The 14,894-nt window shown below is 38.3% G+C and overlaps 1 protein-coding gene across 1 annotated transcript; it reads right to left on the bottom strand.

Annotated features, from left to right (window-relative positions):
- Positions 1-10,000: 10,000 nt before the first annotated feature.
- si:dkey-251i10.1 (uncharacterized protein LOC100038774 homolog) lies at positions 10,001-12,385 on the bottom strand. The gene is made up of 4 exons (XM_042431310.1): positions 12,177-12,385; positions 10,828-11,314; positions 10,593-10,733; positions 10,001-10,440 (listed from the first exon to the last, which is right to left on the bottom strand). Exons 1-4 carry the CDS (start codon positions 12,285-12,287, stop codon positions 10,283-10,285), a joined length of 897 nt encoding a protein of 298 aa, XP_042287244.1. The 5' UTR covers positions 12,288-12,385; the 3' UTR covers positions 10,001-10,282.
- Between the last annotated feature and the right edge of the window lie 2,509 nt (positions 12,386-14,894).

Below are 14,894 nucleotides of genomic sequence, written 5' to 3'. Positions count from 1 at the left end.
ATTGCAGCTACCTACAGTACCTTGTGGGATATAGGGAATACGCCTATCAAGTGCCTATCAGTACATACAGCAACTATACAGAATATTCATAGTTTTTCTCTCCTACATTGCACATATACAGTATATACTCAATGGTCTATTAAAAATATACTATTTATACTATTACTGCTAAAACCTGGTGGTTGTGAGTGCATCCTAAGAGAACCCTTTAAAATACCTGAAATGTTGTATTCATATACAGTAAAGGCTACATCTGTATTTTTATTTTACATTCATACCATTTGGAGGATTCAAAGATATCAAATACAATCCCTTCTCATGTTTAAAATATACAAATAGGTTTAGTAGGTTCAGTTAATGAAATTTTTAAAATTTAAATGTCCGTTTTCTTCTTTCACATTGCTCACTCTTACAGCTGTTTGGCATCTTGCACGTGCCGTTTTTTTTTTTCCAATTTCATTTTTTTTTGCCGTTTGCAAACAAGCCATATACTGTACTGTATGTTTTAGAGAGGGGAGGGTAGTGGTGCTTTGTGAACAGCAGAGGGAGTCGCACATCAACTGGAAGAGTTGAAGTAAACACGCTGAATGAAAACGCAATCCTGTATCAAGTAGGAGATTTGGATATTTGTTGACATTAGTTTCGGTAAATATTTCCAATCTTCAGATTATGATTACATCTGTGAGCGTGGCAGAACACTTCCTGTAAATGAGGGGAAAAGGATTTATAGGCATAGTATTTGACATTTGTACTTTTCAAAGTGCAATATGTGTCCTTTGACCTTGATGTCAGGCCCTCCCACATGCAAGCCGATGCCCAAATTCCCCTGAAAATGATCATTAACGTTTTTATCTTATCTGACTTGTTGTTTACGTACAGCTTGGAACTGTAAAGGGCAAAGCAGTGAGCAACGTGATAAAAGAAACTGGTCATTAAATGTTAGACTGAGATTAGATTTTTATAACCACTTCTAAAACTCAAAATGTCCAAAAGTTTTGAACACAGATTAACACACGATACACAGAATTTCTGTACAAATGTCTTGGAAGTGGTTGCTTTGAGTACATGAAAACAAAGCTGGAAGAAAATACGTAAGAATAAAAACCATATATCAAGTTTCAGGACTCGGATGACTGAGTGGCTGCGAGATAAAAGGTTTGGGGATGGCTTATTATTCTGTCCCTTGTGGACTAATTACCACAGTTTTCTCTCTAACCCTCTCCAGCCTTGTTACTGTGCCAAATTTAGGGGAAAAAGACACTTTTTTAAATCATACCACTATTACTAAATTTGATGTGAGAACCAAGCAGGAACAAAGCAAAAAAAATATATAAATCAGAAAACTTCCTTAACACCTTTAGCAGAATTTATAACAACTAAACATACATCACACTTCAATAAAGTGATCTTTTTTGATTCTTTAAATCCTCCAAGATACATAGTTTTCAATTAAATAGGAGAAAACAGCTATGATTAACAAATACGCATTTTGAAGGCTTAGTTTCATACATTTAATGTTCAAAATGAAGCATTAATAATATATAGGCAATGTGATATAGCTAGTCCCTGTCATCCAACCGTCACACAGTCAGCCTCTGTTCAGATTTTATCATCAAAACATCCAGATTCTAAGCTAAACTAAGCTATAACAACATCTAGATTATATATTCACTATGATGCTTCTGTCCGAACATGCAGTTATTACACTACCCTGATAAAGCATCATCATCAGGTATCTATCATCTATCTATCAGTCCAAATGAAGCATGCAGTCCTGTCTACACAGCTTTTTTTCTTTGGGGAGTACTTTGTTTTTGATCGAGCACAATCTATATTATGAGTGTCCCTCGATAACAGGCTTTCAGTTTCTTTTTTTTAACACGATGATGAGGAGACTTAGGCGGGATTTAGCCTCCGAAGACTAAACATTAAGCCTCTTTGTGTTCTCGGTCGCTGTAGTCTTTGGCTTAGTTCAGCTCGATGACACAAAAAAAAGTGTGCAGCAGCGTCAGTGAAACATGCATTCCTGTCAAGTCCAGAACATTCCAGCTCCTATAGTCTGGCATTCATTTTCCACACTTAAACTAACCTAATATTAAAGGAGGATTTCCAGCGCTTAATCATTTTACAGATCTGTTGGATATTTGATCATGTTAGTAGCAAACATTGCCCATTATATTTCACTCAAATAGATTGTTTTTTTTTTTTTTTAAAAATCTCATCTCGCTGTTTATTCAAATTTTTTTTTGTTTTTTTGGCCACGAGATCACAAACCTCATGGGCGTAGAGCTTGTGTAGACTGATGATAGAGACAACGTTGCACTATGCCGTCGCTCCGTTTCTCTATGAAGGTCTGTCTGTGTTAACGTGCAGAGAAAGACGTAAAACGTGTAAAACAAACCCCAGCAAAAGCAGACTTCTTCCCCATGACGTTGGTCGCTGTCTCAGCCAACACGTAGTCTGTACCGTAAAGGACGTGCAGACTTACACTAAATATTTTAGCACTGTCATGTTCCTAAAGGGGGGCTGGTGGTGGTCATTTGTAAAACGGGGGCCATGCTAATCATTAGAAATCGAATGGAGAAAAAAAAAAAAAAAGCTGTTTTAGACAATGTTTGTTTTCACAAACCAAAGAAAGGGTTAAGATACTGTACGTTTTATGGAGAAAATAAAATTTCTTTTCTATGTGTGTGGGGTTCCTTCAATCGGGCTAGATTGCTACAGTAATTTTTTTTTTTTTTTGGGAGGGGGGGGGGGGGGGGGTTTCTTTGTTTTTCCTCTCATGGCAGGGTGCTTGTGAAAATGCATCTATTTTTTGTCACTTGATCACTATTGGTTGTTTATAGTTTTGTGGTTGTGTTCATTTGCCTATTGTAGACCAAAATAGATTTTTTTTTATAAGAAATGCAACAAAACATAAAAACTGAATCCGACACGGTAGCTGTGATGTGAACTACCGCATGTTAAAACACAAGATTTTAAATGTTGCATTGTTCCTCTGAAACAAAACATAATACTCAATATTCATCGGTTATGTCTTCTATACACACATTTAGCAAATATCCACCCTCACATTGGATTATATCTAAATATTTTGTCTTTGTTTTTTGTTTTTTCGTGTAATCCCAGTTTTCTTCAGGCTGTCCCTAAAATACTAATCTGACATTGTGACTTAGAAAATACAATTTTAGCCATTTATACTTGAGATGGACCAAGATGTTAAGTTTGCACATATTTGTAGGTTTGTTTATTAAGCCAAAAAAAGAAAAAGAAAAAAAAAGACAGAGAATCATCAATGATACACAACTTTCAGTCTCAACAATTCAAGTCAAATCTAGCTGAGTGAATATTAGTCTTTCATGCATCAGAGCCAGCCATCAACTACACGATGAAAACAAAATGAAACCAAACTGTACGATGAGTTTAAAGTGATTACAAGACGATATATTTTTGTAATAACAATGCATCATCTGCGAGCAGAATGTAAAACCATTTGGCGAATTTGACAATATTTTATGTCTGTAAGGTCTAATTCTAGCTGAATCTGCTGTGTAATTTTTTTCATCCTGTGTGTTCGAAATAGGAAAAATTGAATTATTGTAATTCTCGCAAAAGTTTTGTACCTGAGCTGAAGACAGAATTCCTCAAAGATTGACATTACGAATCAGAAATGACTTGTGCCCTGATATAAAGCAGCTTAGGTTTTGTCATCTGGCTTTCAGGCGTTTTTTTGCTGCCATATCTTGTATGTAGATGCTTTTGTAAAACATGCACTTGAGTTGAACTATGAGATGTGCTTATAAATATGTGTATATTTTGTTAGGCTTTTTGTTGCCTACATTAGCTTTGCTATTTTATTATTTCCCTAAAACATATACTTCTCCTATATAGTTATGAACTTGGCAGAAGTGGAGCTGTTGTAGTAAAGGTAGTTAACATCACAACTAAGCAACCCTGAAATATATGCTGCAGTAATGTGTTTTCAGTTTGTTTTTTGATAATTTATGCTCCAAGTTGGTTTGTATTTTATTATTATTATTATTGTTATGAAACAAGCTTGTTTGAAATGTATTGACTGCTGTTTTGAAATAGGGGATAAAGTTTTTCTTTCTTTCTTTTTTTTTTTTTTTTTTTTTTTAAATGTATGTGCAAGGACGTTTTATAATATGATTTGTCAAACACTGGACTGGAGTGAGTTTTCCAACATTTCCAAGTTGAGAGATGTATTTGACAGACATAACTGCACAGACGACACCCGATAGCACAGATGCGAGCTGACAGACGAAGCACATCCTCCTCGGCTGTACAAAGGGGGGCGGGGGCGGGCGGGAGGGGGGAGGGGGGTATCCTCCCGTTTTCAAAATAGGACTCGTATAGAAGTTAAGACATTTCCTTTTTTGTCCTGATTCTTTGCATTCATTGGGTGATGGGTTATACGCGATAGGAAGTCATTATTAGGGTTTTCCTTCCAAATTGTTGCATGGCATCGACTGGTGACAGATTTTTCTTTTCTTTTCTGAAATTTAAAAAAAAAAAAAAAGGAGTGCTCTCTTAAAAATTCATAAAGGGATACCACTTGACAGCTATCCAGTTATCAGAATCACCTGATATGTTCTTGCTATGGTTAAGCAGATATGACAGTTGAGTCTCATTACACCAACCACCACTTCTCAAACCAGAAAAGAAATTTGCACTAGACTTGTTTTGGTCTTCTTCTATCAAAAAGCAATATAATTCACTCAACACATTTTTCGAACCATAGTATGTGACGGTTGTCTGCCCACAGTGGGAATGCTGAGTAAATGGTGATATTTGACAAAGTTTTTTGATTTGAACATTGTTTTTGTATTCAAAGGTACAGAATCAGTCGCCTTTTCAAATGCACACGACATCCACATATTGTTGTCTGTAGCAGGGCAGGTTTTTTTTTTTTTTTTCTTTTCTTTTTTTTTTTGTACCCCCTGAGTATTAGTGTCCAGATTTGAGGGGCATTAACGCTGTTGTTTCCTCCTGTGATTGTTTTGGACAAATCAAGCAGCTCTTGCAGATCTGAAGTGAGAGACGGGATGTATGAGGGAAGGAATCATTTCCCATGAGTCAAATGTCGACGTGTCTTCATCACACAACATTTTTAAAGATAAATAACAAATACCAAAAGATAAACCTAGCTGTCCACTGTCGTGCACGCCTTTCCCTTAAAAACACTCGTCTTATATCTCTGCATATTTGGTCACTTTGAGTGCTTTTTTCTGGGACGTTACAAAAAAAAAAAATGCTTTAAAAGTGAAACAATAATGAAATACTTCTTAGAGGAAAAAAAAAAGCACCTTTTGTCGTATAAACACAACATCATTGGCTACGTATGTGTCCACCAAAATGTATCATACTTCATCCTTTTTCCAACGAGGTCATTCACAACCCGGAGTTCTTATTGACCTTGACGTTGTTATTTTGTTTGATGGATAAGTGTAAATTTTTCAATAAATTCACCAACAGCAAAACTTCTTCACCATTTTATCCGGACGTAGTAGCTTTCCTGTTTTCACCGCTTTGTGGTGTTGTTGAAAGATGTTGCGGTTTGTCTAAATATGTTGCGTGTTAGAGGAAGCATAAGTATGTGCCTTCTTGTAATCTCCTTGGTGAGCTTGTTATTATTGAGAAGCTGAAGCCAGCCAATTGTGTTTGCACTAAAACCAAATTGCTTTTGTGATGTAGACTATTTAAGCAAGCTTGTTGCGTCACTTTAACCGTACAGTATGCATGAGGGTGAAATTGGTAAGTCTAGGGCTAGAGCTCTCATCTGTTGACCTGTAAACCAGTGCAGCTTAGAGGATCTTGTGAATATATCTTGGCTTAGTTTCGCATTCAGTTTTTTCAAATTCCATCTCCTTACTCATCAAGTTTGTCACTATTTCAACTGTAAAAAAAAAAACAACAAAATACATAAAAATAGAAAAAAAAAATCAAATAACACATACCATGAATACAATACAGCTTTTACTTTCACATGCCACAGTTAGAGAGTTACACAACTGCAGTAGAGATATCCATTTCTCTGAATCCATGGGAATGCATGAGTATACGAGGTCGCCTCAAGACTATTGGTCAAATTAATTTAGGTTGTTTTTGAAAAACTTGTATTTATTACATATTTTGTTGACATCTAAGAAAGGCCTACATGCTTTGAGTCTTACAAATGCACCTTATTCATGTCAGTCCATGTGGGGAAAGAAAAAAAAAAGAAAAAAAAAAAAAGGCTGGCAATGTAATATCTCTGATTTAGCACCTTACTACACAGCATGTTTTCACTTTATGCCAGTTTAGCTATTCTTCCATATGTATGATTTCAAAAATAAATCTCATATTTTGTGAAATTGTTTCATGGGATGTGCCAAAGTTTGGAGGCGATCTCCCAAGTGTTTATGCTTATCATTTTCTTTTCCTCCTCCTTCAGTTATAGCAATGGTATGTCAAAACTTTCCTATAACAGTGTGTGGAATCAATTTATCTCAGCAAACAGTATCATTACTTGCCATTTTACAATAAGCCCTGTATTTCACATATATTTACCAGTGATGTGTATTTGTTATTATAAAGAAAATAGCCGTAAAAGCTTCATTATGTTACATAATATTGTGACTTTTTTCGAAAAACTGTGAAGACTTATCTTGCATATACTTTATACAGAAGTATTAAGCCTTAATACAAAAGACTAAAAAAAGTGTGGAAGAATAAACTGATTGTTGCTAAGTAAGGATGATTTTTGTAAATGTTACCAGCACTTTTTTTGTAATTTTCACTCTCTGAGGTATTGTACAAGTTCAAGCTGTTTGTGAAGTTTGATTATGAAGGAATAAAAACTAGTACTTTCCTGTACTTCACAGAAAGTCTTGTTGCTGTTTTTCTTTGTTTCTGTTCTTTCTCCTGACAGTTTTCATGTGGTTTCTCATGAATAAGCTGTCCAGAAATATATACAAAAAAAAAAAAAAAACAAGTTCACAGTTTATGCAATAAGGCGTAAGACTTTTAACGGAGCTGCTCTGATAAAAACAACAAACTGACATCAAATGAATCCATAAAGCCAGATAGATAGATAGATGTTATTCTTGAAATTAATACAATCAACTACAGGAACTGTTGTAGCTAAATTAAGCTCATAAATAATATTAGTCCGGGCTGGATTGTATCCCAGAATGCATTGGGCAGAAGGCAGGAAACACCATAGACAGACTGCCAGTCCATTACAAAACCAACACCTATTAATAAACAATTACAGTCACATTTCTTTTTCACACCTACGGGCATTTCAAGTGTGCAGCTCACTTGACTCTCATGTGTTTGGGACAGTGGGAGGAAACTGAAGCAACCGATATGTAAACTCCACACAGAAAAGATTTTCCAGGAGCCAAAGCCGGAGTCCGTCCTGCTCACGGATGAGGTGATTGTTTTAACCTCTGAGCTGCCGTACAGCTCTACACTGACGGGTCTGAGGCCTTCTTTAATTCGCTGTCACTGTTTTGCACTCTGACCTAGAACACCATTGATATTATCTTTTATTGACACTCAGATTCACTGCAAGATTAACCAAGCAATGAGTCTTAAACTGTACTATTACTCCAACAAATAAATAATAATCAGCATCATCACAAAATGACATAAATAATAAAAATATCTACGTTAACAGTGACGTACAGTTAAGATTAAATTAATGTCATCCAATGTCAGCAAGGCTGATAATTTAACTTAGTCAACTTTAAATTTGATATTAAATTGTTTTACAATCTGTAATAATGTTTTATGATGCTACACAGTTGAGGCTCCTTACACTGAAGTTATAATCTGGTTACATTAGAGAGTGAAGAAGGGGCCTTAAAGAAGATAAAGAAGCTCAGTATTGTATTCTGATGCTGGAGTTGGGCTGCATTGAAATGTTGGTTTGAAAGATTTATTTGGTGAAAGTGTTTATGAATTCAGAATGAGCTCATTTGAGGAGAACAATGGATGCTTCCCACTGGCTTAGCTTTTTCTTTTTTTCTTTTTTTCCTTTTCTCTTTTGTTTTCAGGACTCATTCATTTTTCTTCGCTTTCAAGTTTATATATTATGGCTGAAACCACACATTGTCAACATCAATGAAAAACACAGTCGGCAGCCTAATTATCAAAATGATTTGTGATTTTTTTTTAAAAAATACAATTTTTTCATTGTATATAAAGTTAACTGCTGTTAAAATGTACTATTTTAGAAAGTCTATGACACACGAACCATCCGTGTTAGAGGTGAATTCATTAAAGTATATAAATGATTAATTAGCTGCTTTGTGGCCACCTTAATAACCAGACACTGTTCATTTATTTAAGCAGTACTATTCTTTATTTAGTGATGGTTTTAATGCATTATATTGTCAGGTGTTCATCTATTTTGTACAAGGGAGTGGGGGCAAAACAGCACAACACCCAAAATATGTATTTAACATCTCTAGACTTTGATTTACAGTTCATAAAAGCAGCAGAACACAGTATTCAAGTGTATTGTGTTGCAATGAATTATAGCACAGGTGAACACGCTGTTACCTGATATCACTAAATATACTGATAGGGAGACACTTCAGATGTTTTTGTTTTGTTTCTTTGCTCCCTTGAGTTTTCACTCCTCATTGCATCGCGTTGGTTCATCGACTGAACACGACACGCCTACTACATGGTCAGGTTCAGGCATGAGGAGTGACTGGTTCGGGTAAGAATATCCGAGGGGGGTGTCAGTTGTAAAGTGGGTGTGTCGTGTAGTCTGCAAGACTGCAGATGGATCTTTTCTCCCTCATTGAGAAACACGAGCATGCGCAGAGAGCACGGGAGCGCGCGTGATTCACCCTTAAGCTTGAGACACGCGCCCCCTGCTGTGAGTCTTAAGTATTTCGGGCCAATAGGAGGATTAAATCTGAGGCCTGTACCTTGGGACTTCCGTGTTTGTGTAGTGTCACCCCTGATGTCTTCTCCTTGAGCCGACATTGTAGCGGAATAAAGATTTCCTGGTTTGCAGTATCGTAAAACATTAAAAATATATATTCTACGTGACCATAAACAACGTGTAAAGCTTGTAGGAAGTAATGTACCTGTGAATGGAGAGCTCAAACTATTTAATCTATTACATTAAATCTGATAACATCAATTTACAGACGCCTGTTTTTTGTTATCTTGCATCACATCTACTCTAGTGCAAATCAAATAGGCGTGTTTGACTCAAGCTTGTAAGCTCACTGGGTGTACATATATGACTAATTCAAACATCTAACCCAACCTTTACCACCCACTGCATCTGTCACACCTTTTGATCATGTGTTCTAACAAGTTTGTCAGCTTTGTTCGTGCTCTGTGTGGCAAATTTCATACCGCATTTAATATGTAGTAGTGACTGCTGTTGAAATATTTTCACACACTGCTTCAGTCTTGAGGAATATATTTAGTGTAATGCCACTAGATGTATTTTCATTATTGTGCATTGTAGGGTTGGTGTCAAAATCTCACTTTTTCATTATGATCTAAAGATTTTGGGTATCCACTCACTTCACTTCTTCAACTTATGACTACAAAAAAAATGTAGTTATTTTTATACTGAATGCCTCCCAAGAGCTAGTCTACATTTCCTTGCAGTTTGTGGTCAATAACTTAAACTGCATCCCTTGAAGACATTTAGATTTGGTCAGGATCACAACCGAAACATCAAGTTTGGTTAGTTATTTTTAAAAATCACAAATTTAACAATTAAGAAAAACAAAAAACAAAAACACTGTCTGCTGCTATCAATTTCTTGTTTTCATGAGACCAAACACTCAAGTGTTCAACTCTACAATCCTAGTAGTGAGCGCGGTCAGACCAGGAAGGCTCAGGAGGAGATAAGCGTGAGTAAATATAGCAGTTGGGTGTAATCCACTTCGTGCATTTCATTATCCAGTGAGTGCTCATCTCATGCTATCACAGTAGAGGAGACAGTTAACATCAATGGTTTAGAGTTTGTTCCCCAGAATAGATTTATTCAAGTTGGGACCATACAAACCTAGTGAATGACAGGAGGAGGAGGTATCAGATATTTCTTTTAACAGGAATGACATTGGTTTAGAGGGTGCGGAACGTTTAAAATCAAAGATGCACAACGTACAGCCATTGCCCACAGCTAGTGGTGAGACACTATAGTTTGTTCCCATAAATAAGGCAGAATGCTGAGTCCATAGAAATGGAAAGTTATTACATTTAGCCGAATTGGACAGTGATGTGACAACATGAAGAATTAGAGGACTTTCTTCAGCTCATCGTACAACACCAGCACGAAGGCGCCACCCATGCCTCTGAGCACGTTGGACCAGGCTCCCTTGAAGAAAGCCTTGCCACCTTCGTCGCGTGCAATCTTACGCCAGCAATCAATGGTCCCGGTGTACATGATGTCAGCTGAGGAAGGAGAGAAGAGAGTAAGTTAGACAAAAGCGGCAGAAATAAAAATTTGGTGCAGTGTAAAGGCGTGGCGGCATCAGAAAAATTACATCCGAGTGATGTAATTTAATTTGACTGAAAACACTTCTATAGATTACAAATAAACTTACCTCCTTTGCGTCCAGACTGCATCATCATACGTCTACGGACAGTGTCGAAGGGGTATGAGGTGAGGCCAGCCACAGCTGTCACAGTCTGAGCAATTGCCCAGCTCACCAATATGTGGGTGTTCTTGGGGTCTGGGAGCATACCTGTAAACACAGAAGAATAAAGATGTTAGATCTGAGTTACGGCCACATTTCTTAAGAAGGAAAAAAAAGTCAGAATGCATAAAACTCAACATACCCTTAGCTGTGTCATAGATGCCAAAGTAAGCAGCCCTGTAGATGATGATGCCCTGCACAGACACATTGAAGCCCTGGTACAAGCCTCTAAGACCATCAGACTTGAAGATCTTCACCAGGCAGTCACCCAGACCATTGAACTCTCTCCCAGCTCCAGCCTTTCCCACATCTGCAGCCAGACGGGTACGGGCGAAGTCGAGGGGGTACACAAAGCAGAGAGAAGTGGCTCCGGCTGCGCCACCAGAGGCCAGGTTACCGGCAAAGTACCTCCAGAACTGGGTGCGCTTGTCAACGCCATCAAGGAAGATCTTCTTGTACTTGTCCTTGAAGGCGAAGTTGAGGGCCTGGGTGGGGAAATACCTGATGACATTAGCAAGGTTACCTCTCCAGAAGGAAAGGACTCCCTGCTCCTTGGGGATACGGACAATACAGTCCATGATGCCCTTATACTGCTTATCTGCGGTGATCTGCTTACTGGCATGCTGGACCTGGAACGATGAAAAAGAAAGACCAGTTAGGTGTGAAATAGGGAAGCCAATTAACTGATGAGCATGTGACAACCACAAGGTCTCCTTGTTGTGACCTTGGTGCATGTTTAAGCTATAAAGCTTGCTGCAAAATCTACATACAAATGCAATTTGACAGAGCCATCAGTGTTTACTAGCGATCAATAATAATGGCTGCTATGCGGAGATTTGATCTACCAATCAATTAATAACCAATTAATGAAACATCTAATAAAAATAATAAAATGGCAAGACAGGTCAGAGCGAGTGTAGGAAGGTTTAGAAACAATGTCTTCGAGCAGGCTCAACAGAAAAGGATGTAAAAGCCATTGACCCGGGTATGAATGACTGTTGCCGGGCCTTGCTACAACCATCTCACTTAGCGTCAAGTACATTAGCCAACGAAACCATTTCACTAACATTATAAAAGCAAAAATATACTCGACGTGCTGTGCTATTGTGACTCCCTATACAATAGTAAAGTTGTAAATAAATTAGAGAAGTTTACTGCTGTTTGTACATAATGTCCCAATGTCATTACAGGCGTTTGTCCTTTGTTAGCTACATCAAGCTAAGGTTACCGTGGGAAAGCTAACGTTAGCATCCCGGCTCGTGTAGGTCATTTCCCCATCCCATGATGACCTTAAACCCTGATGCCCAACACTCATTTAGTTTCGTGAATTATACGTTGACAACAACGCATACTACTCAGCTGCTTAAAAATGCTGAGACTGCGGATTTGCGATGACAGGCCCGTAAAGATGAGTGCTTAATTATCTTGAATAGCATGTTAGCAGCTAACCGGCTAAGGCGGTTGAACCTCCCGGAAGGCAGCAGATTTTACCTGAAGGAGAAGCTTCACTCTCTCGATTGGAGCGACGGCTGTTTTGGAGATGGCAGCCGAGATACCACCGGCCAAGAAATCCTTGGCGAATGAAACCGCTGTCTCGTTCATGGTGCTATGTTCTTGATGTGCCTTTTCAGATAACCAGTACACACAACACCCCCACTGCCCTCTAAAGCTGATGGCCTGCACCGACGAAATGGCCGATTGCTAAGCGCCGTTGCGGATTTATGCAACACAATAGCTCGCGATACAATGCGGGAACTGTGATTTGAGCGTATTGGTCGATCCCTAAACGTCACATCCTTCACCAATTAAAAAGCGACATACGTCACTGCGTACTTTCATATGCCCTAGGCCAGTAAATCCTGATAAAATTAAAACTACAAGTGAAATAACTTAATTTATACAATAAAACAGACTGTGAGGACTTGCTGTTCGGTTTGCAGCTTAGAGTTTAAATCTCATCACGCCCACAGATCATAGACAGCGGCTCTGCATTTACAGATTTGCGCTATTAATACTGGAGGAAAGTCATAGGGTCAGAGCTCAGTGTGCGGAGGACTGAAATCCCTCAATCATCATCAATAATCAGCTTTAACTGTGTAGACAAGGTGTAAGTTGACAAAGTAATTAATACCATTAAACAAATCTCAGCGAATGTACCGAGCAGAAAACTAAAATAACATTCCTCTGAATTAACATGTCTTATATAACCTAACAGGGCTATAATAAAGTAGTAACTGCTAACAGATGAGCTGTTGTTGGATTTTTTCAGCTTGTGTCTATTTTATGCGTGTGCTGTTTGTGCTGTTAGCAAAACCTGCGAGTTAGCCTCTTGAATGTCACATGTTTCACCTTCAAAATGTTCTCGAGCAACATATAGTGTCATGTCTACACCTGTTCAGCTGGAGTCACAAGTAGATGAGCTCATTTGTTGGCCTACCTGCAAGGTCCTAGGTTTTTACAGACAGATAATATGTGTTAATGTGTGTATTTTATAGCGACAAGTGCAGCAAAGGTACTGAAATTCTAAAAGTTTTATTCATATAGTTTAGGTTTGATCAAAGTTGGCCACTAGATGGTGACAAGAGACTTAAAGTTTTCTCTTTATTTAGCTGAAGAGCACAGGCCTAGATACACATACATTACAAATGAGACTGGAATGTTAAAAGATTATGTAACATTGATTTAACTGAAAATATAAAGAGAATAGTGAGAGTATCCACAAAAAATAAAAGGATGCGAGGGAAGCGTAATTCATTCTAATGGTATTGTTACATAGTTTCTATTATTTAAATGACTGATTTGACATATTGTTGACTTACCAATGGTCTCAATATTTTGACAATGTAATGTTACCATAGTGGAGCATATGTTCCTGTGACAGTTTATGAAACTACTTGTGTTTATTAGTTCATGTTTTCCATCTTTCATCTTTTTTGTCAGTGCTTTCGTTGCTGCTAGATTCACTGGTTGGGTAAAAATCCAGCTGACCTACTACATATAACTGGTATCCTTGATTTTGCCAGTGTTGTACTGACATATTTTAACTGTGGTAACTGGGTTTCTGGGGGGAAGAGAGGGGGGATACTTTGTGTCTGAGTTTTTTTTATTCAGCCTGTAAAGTGTGCAGAGACCCCTGGGGTGATATTGCACTAGAAATAAAGTTGAAGCTGAAGTTGTTTCAAGCCCCATTGAAGAACAGACCCAGAGGCAGAATATGATGCCTCATTATGATGCCAGAATGTAGATAACTATAAGAGTAATGAAAATGTATTGAATATAGTTGTCTCCTAGGTTTTGTTGATTATTATACCAAACCATGTTTAGTGGAACCACCTAAAACTCAGACTGCTCTAATTAAAACAAAGGCTGTACAGTGAGGTATTTATCCCGGCTCCGGGGCAGGATGGTGTCCAGATGTGGGTGTCTGATCACAACTGGACTCCCATGAGTTCGCCTATAAGGCCAAGAGAGGGACTGAGGATGCTGTGGCATGCCTCCTTCACTCCCTCCTACAACACTTGGAATCACCCAGCAACTTCACCAGACTCCTCTTCATTGACTTCAGTTCTGCTTTTAACACCATTCAACGCCGCCAGATGATCAAGAAACTCCAGTATCTCAACGTCCCCCCATTTCTCATCCACTGGGTACAAAACTCTCTCAGTGACAGACCTCAAACAGTTAGTGGAGCACTGTAACAACCTCAACCTCCATTACCAACAATGGAGCCCCACAAGGCTGTGTCCTGAGCCACTTCCTGTATAAATTCTACGCCAATGACTGTATCAGCCCCTGACTCATCACCACATACTTCAAGTACTCTGATGACTCTGCCACACTTGCACTCCTTAATGACAATAACTGTTTTGGGCTACAAAGACTCCATCTCCCACTTCGCACAGTGGTTCAAGAACAATTACTTGCAGCTGAATGTAACAAAGACAGAAGAACTGTTCTTTAACACTTCCAGCACACACAGCACAGCCTGCAGCTCCACCCACAACCCCACCTGCATCAATAATGAAACTATTGAGATGGTGGAGAGCTTCAAATATCTTGGACTCACTTTGGACAATAAACTGAGCTTTGAACAACACATCACTGACATCCACAAACGCTGCCAACATAGCTGCCAACTTTCTGTTGTCCCCCCACCCCTCCGCCCCACCCCACCTTCTGCTACTGCTCTATAAAAGTATAATTCAACCC

Source organism: Thunnus maccoyii, chromosome 13 (genome assembly GCF_910596095.1).
Source record: "Thunnus maccoyii chromosome 13, fThuMac1.1, whole genome shotgun sequence".
NCBI classification, from domain to species: Eukaryota; Metazoa; Chordata; class Actinopteri; order Scombriformes; family Scombridae; genus Thunnus; species Thunnus maccoyii.
This window is presented reverse-complemented; position numbering and strand designations above follow the sequence as displayed.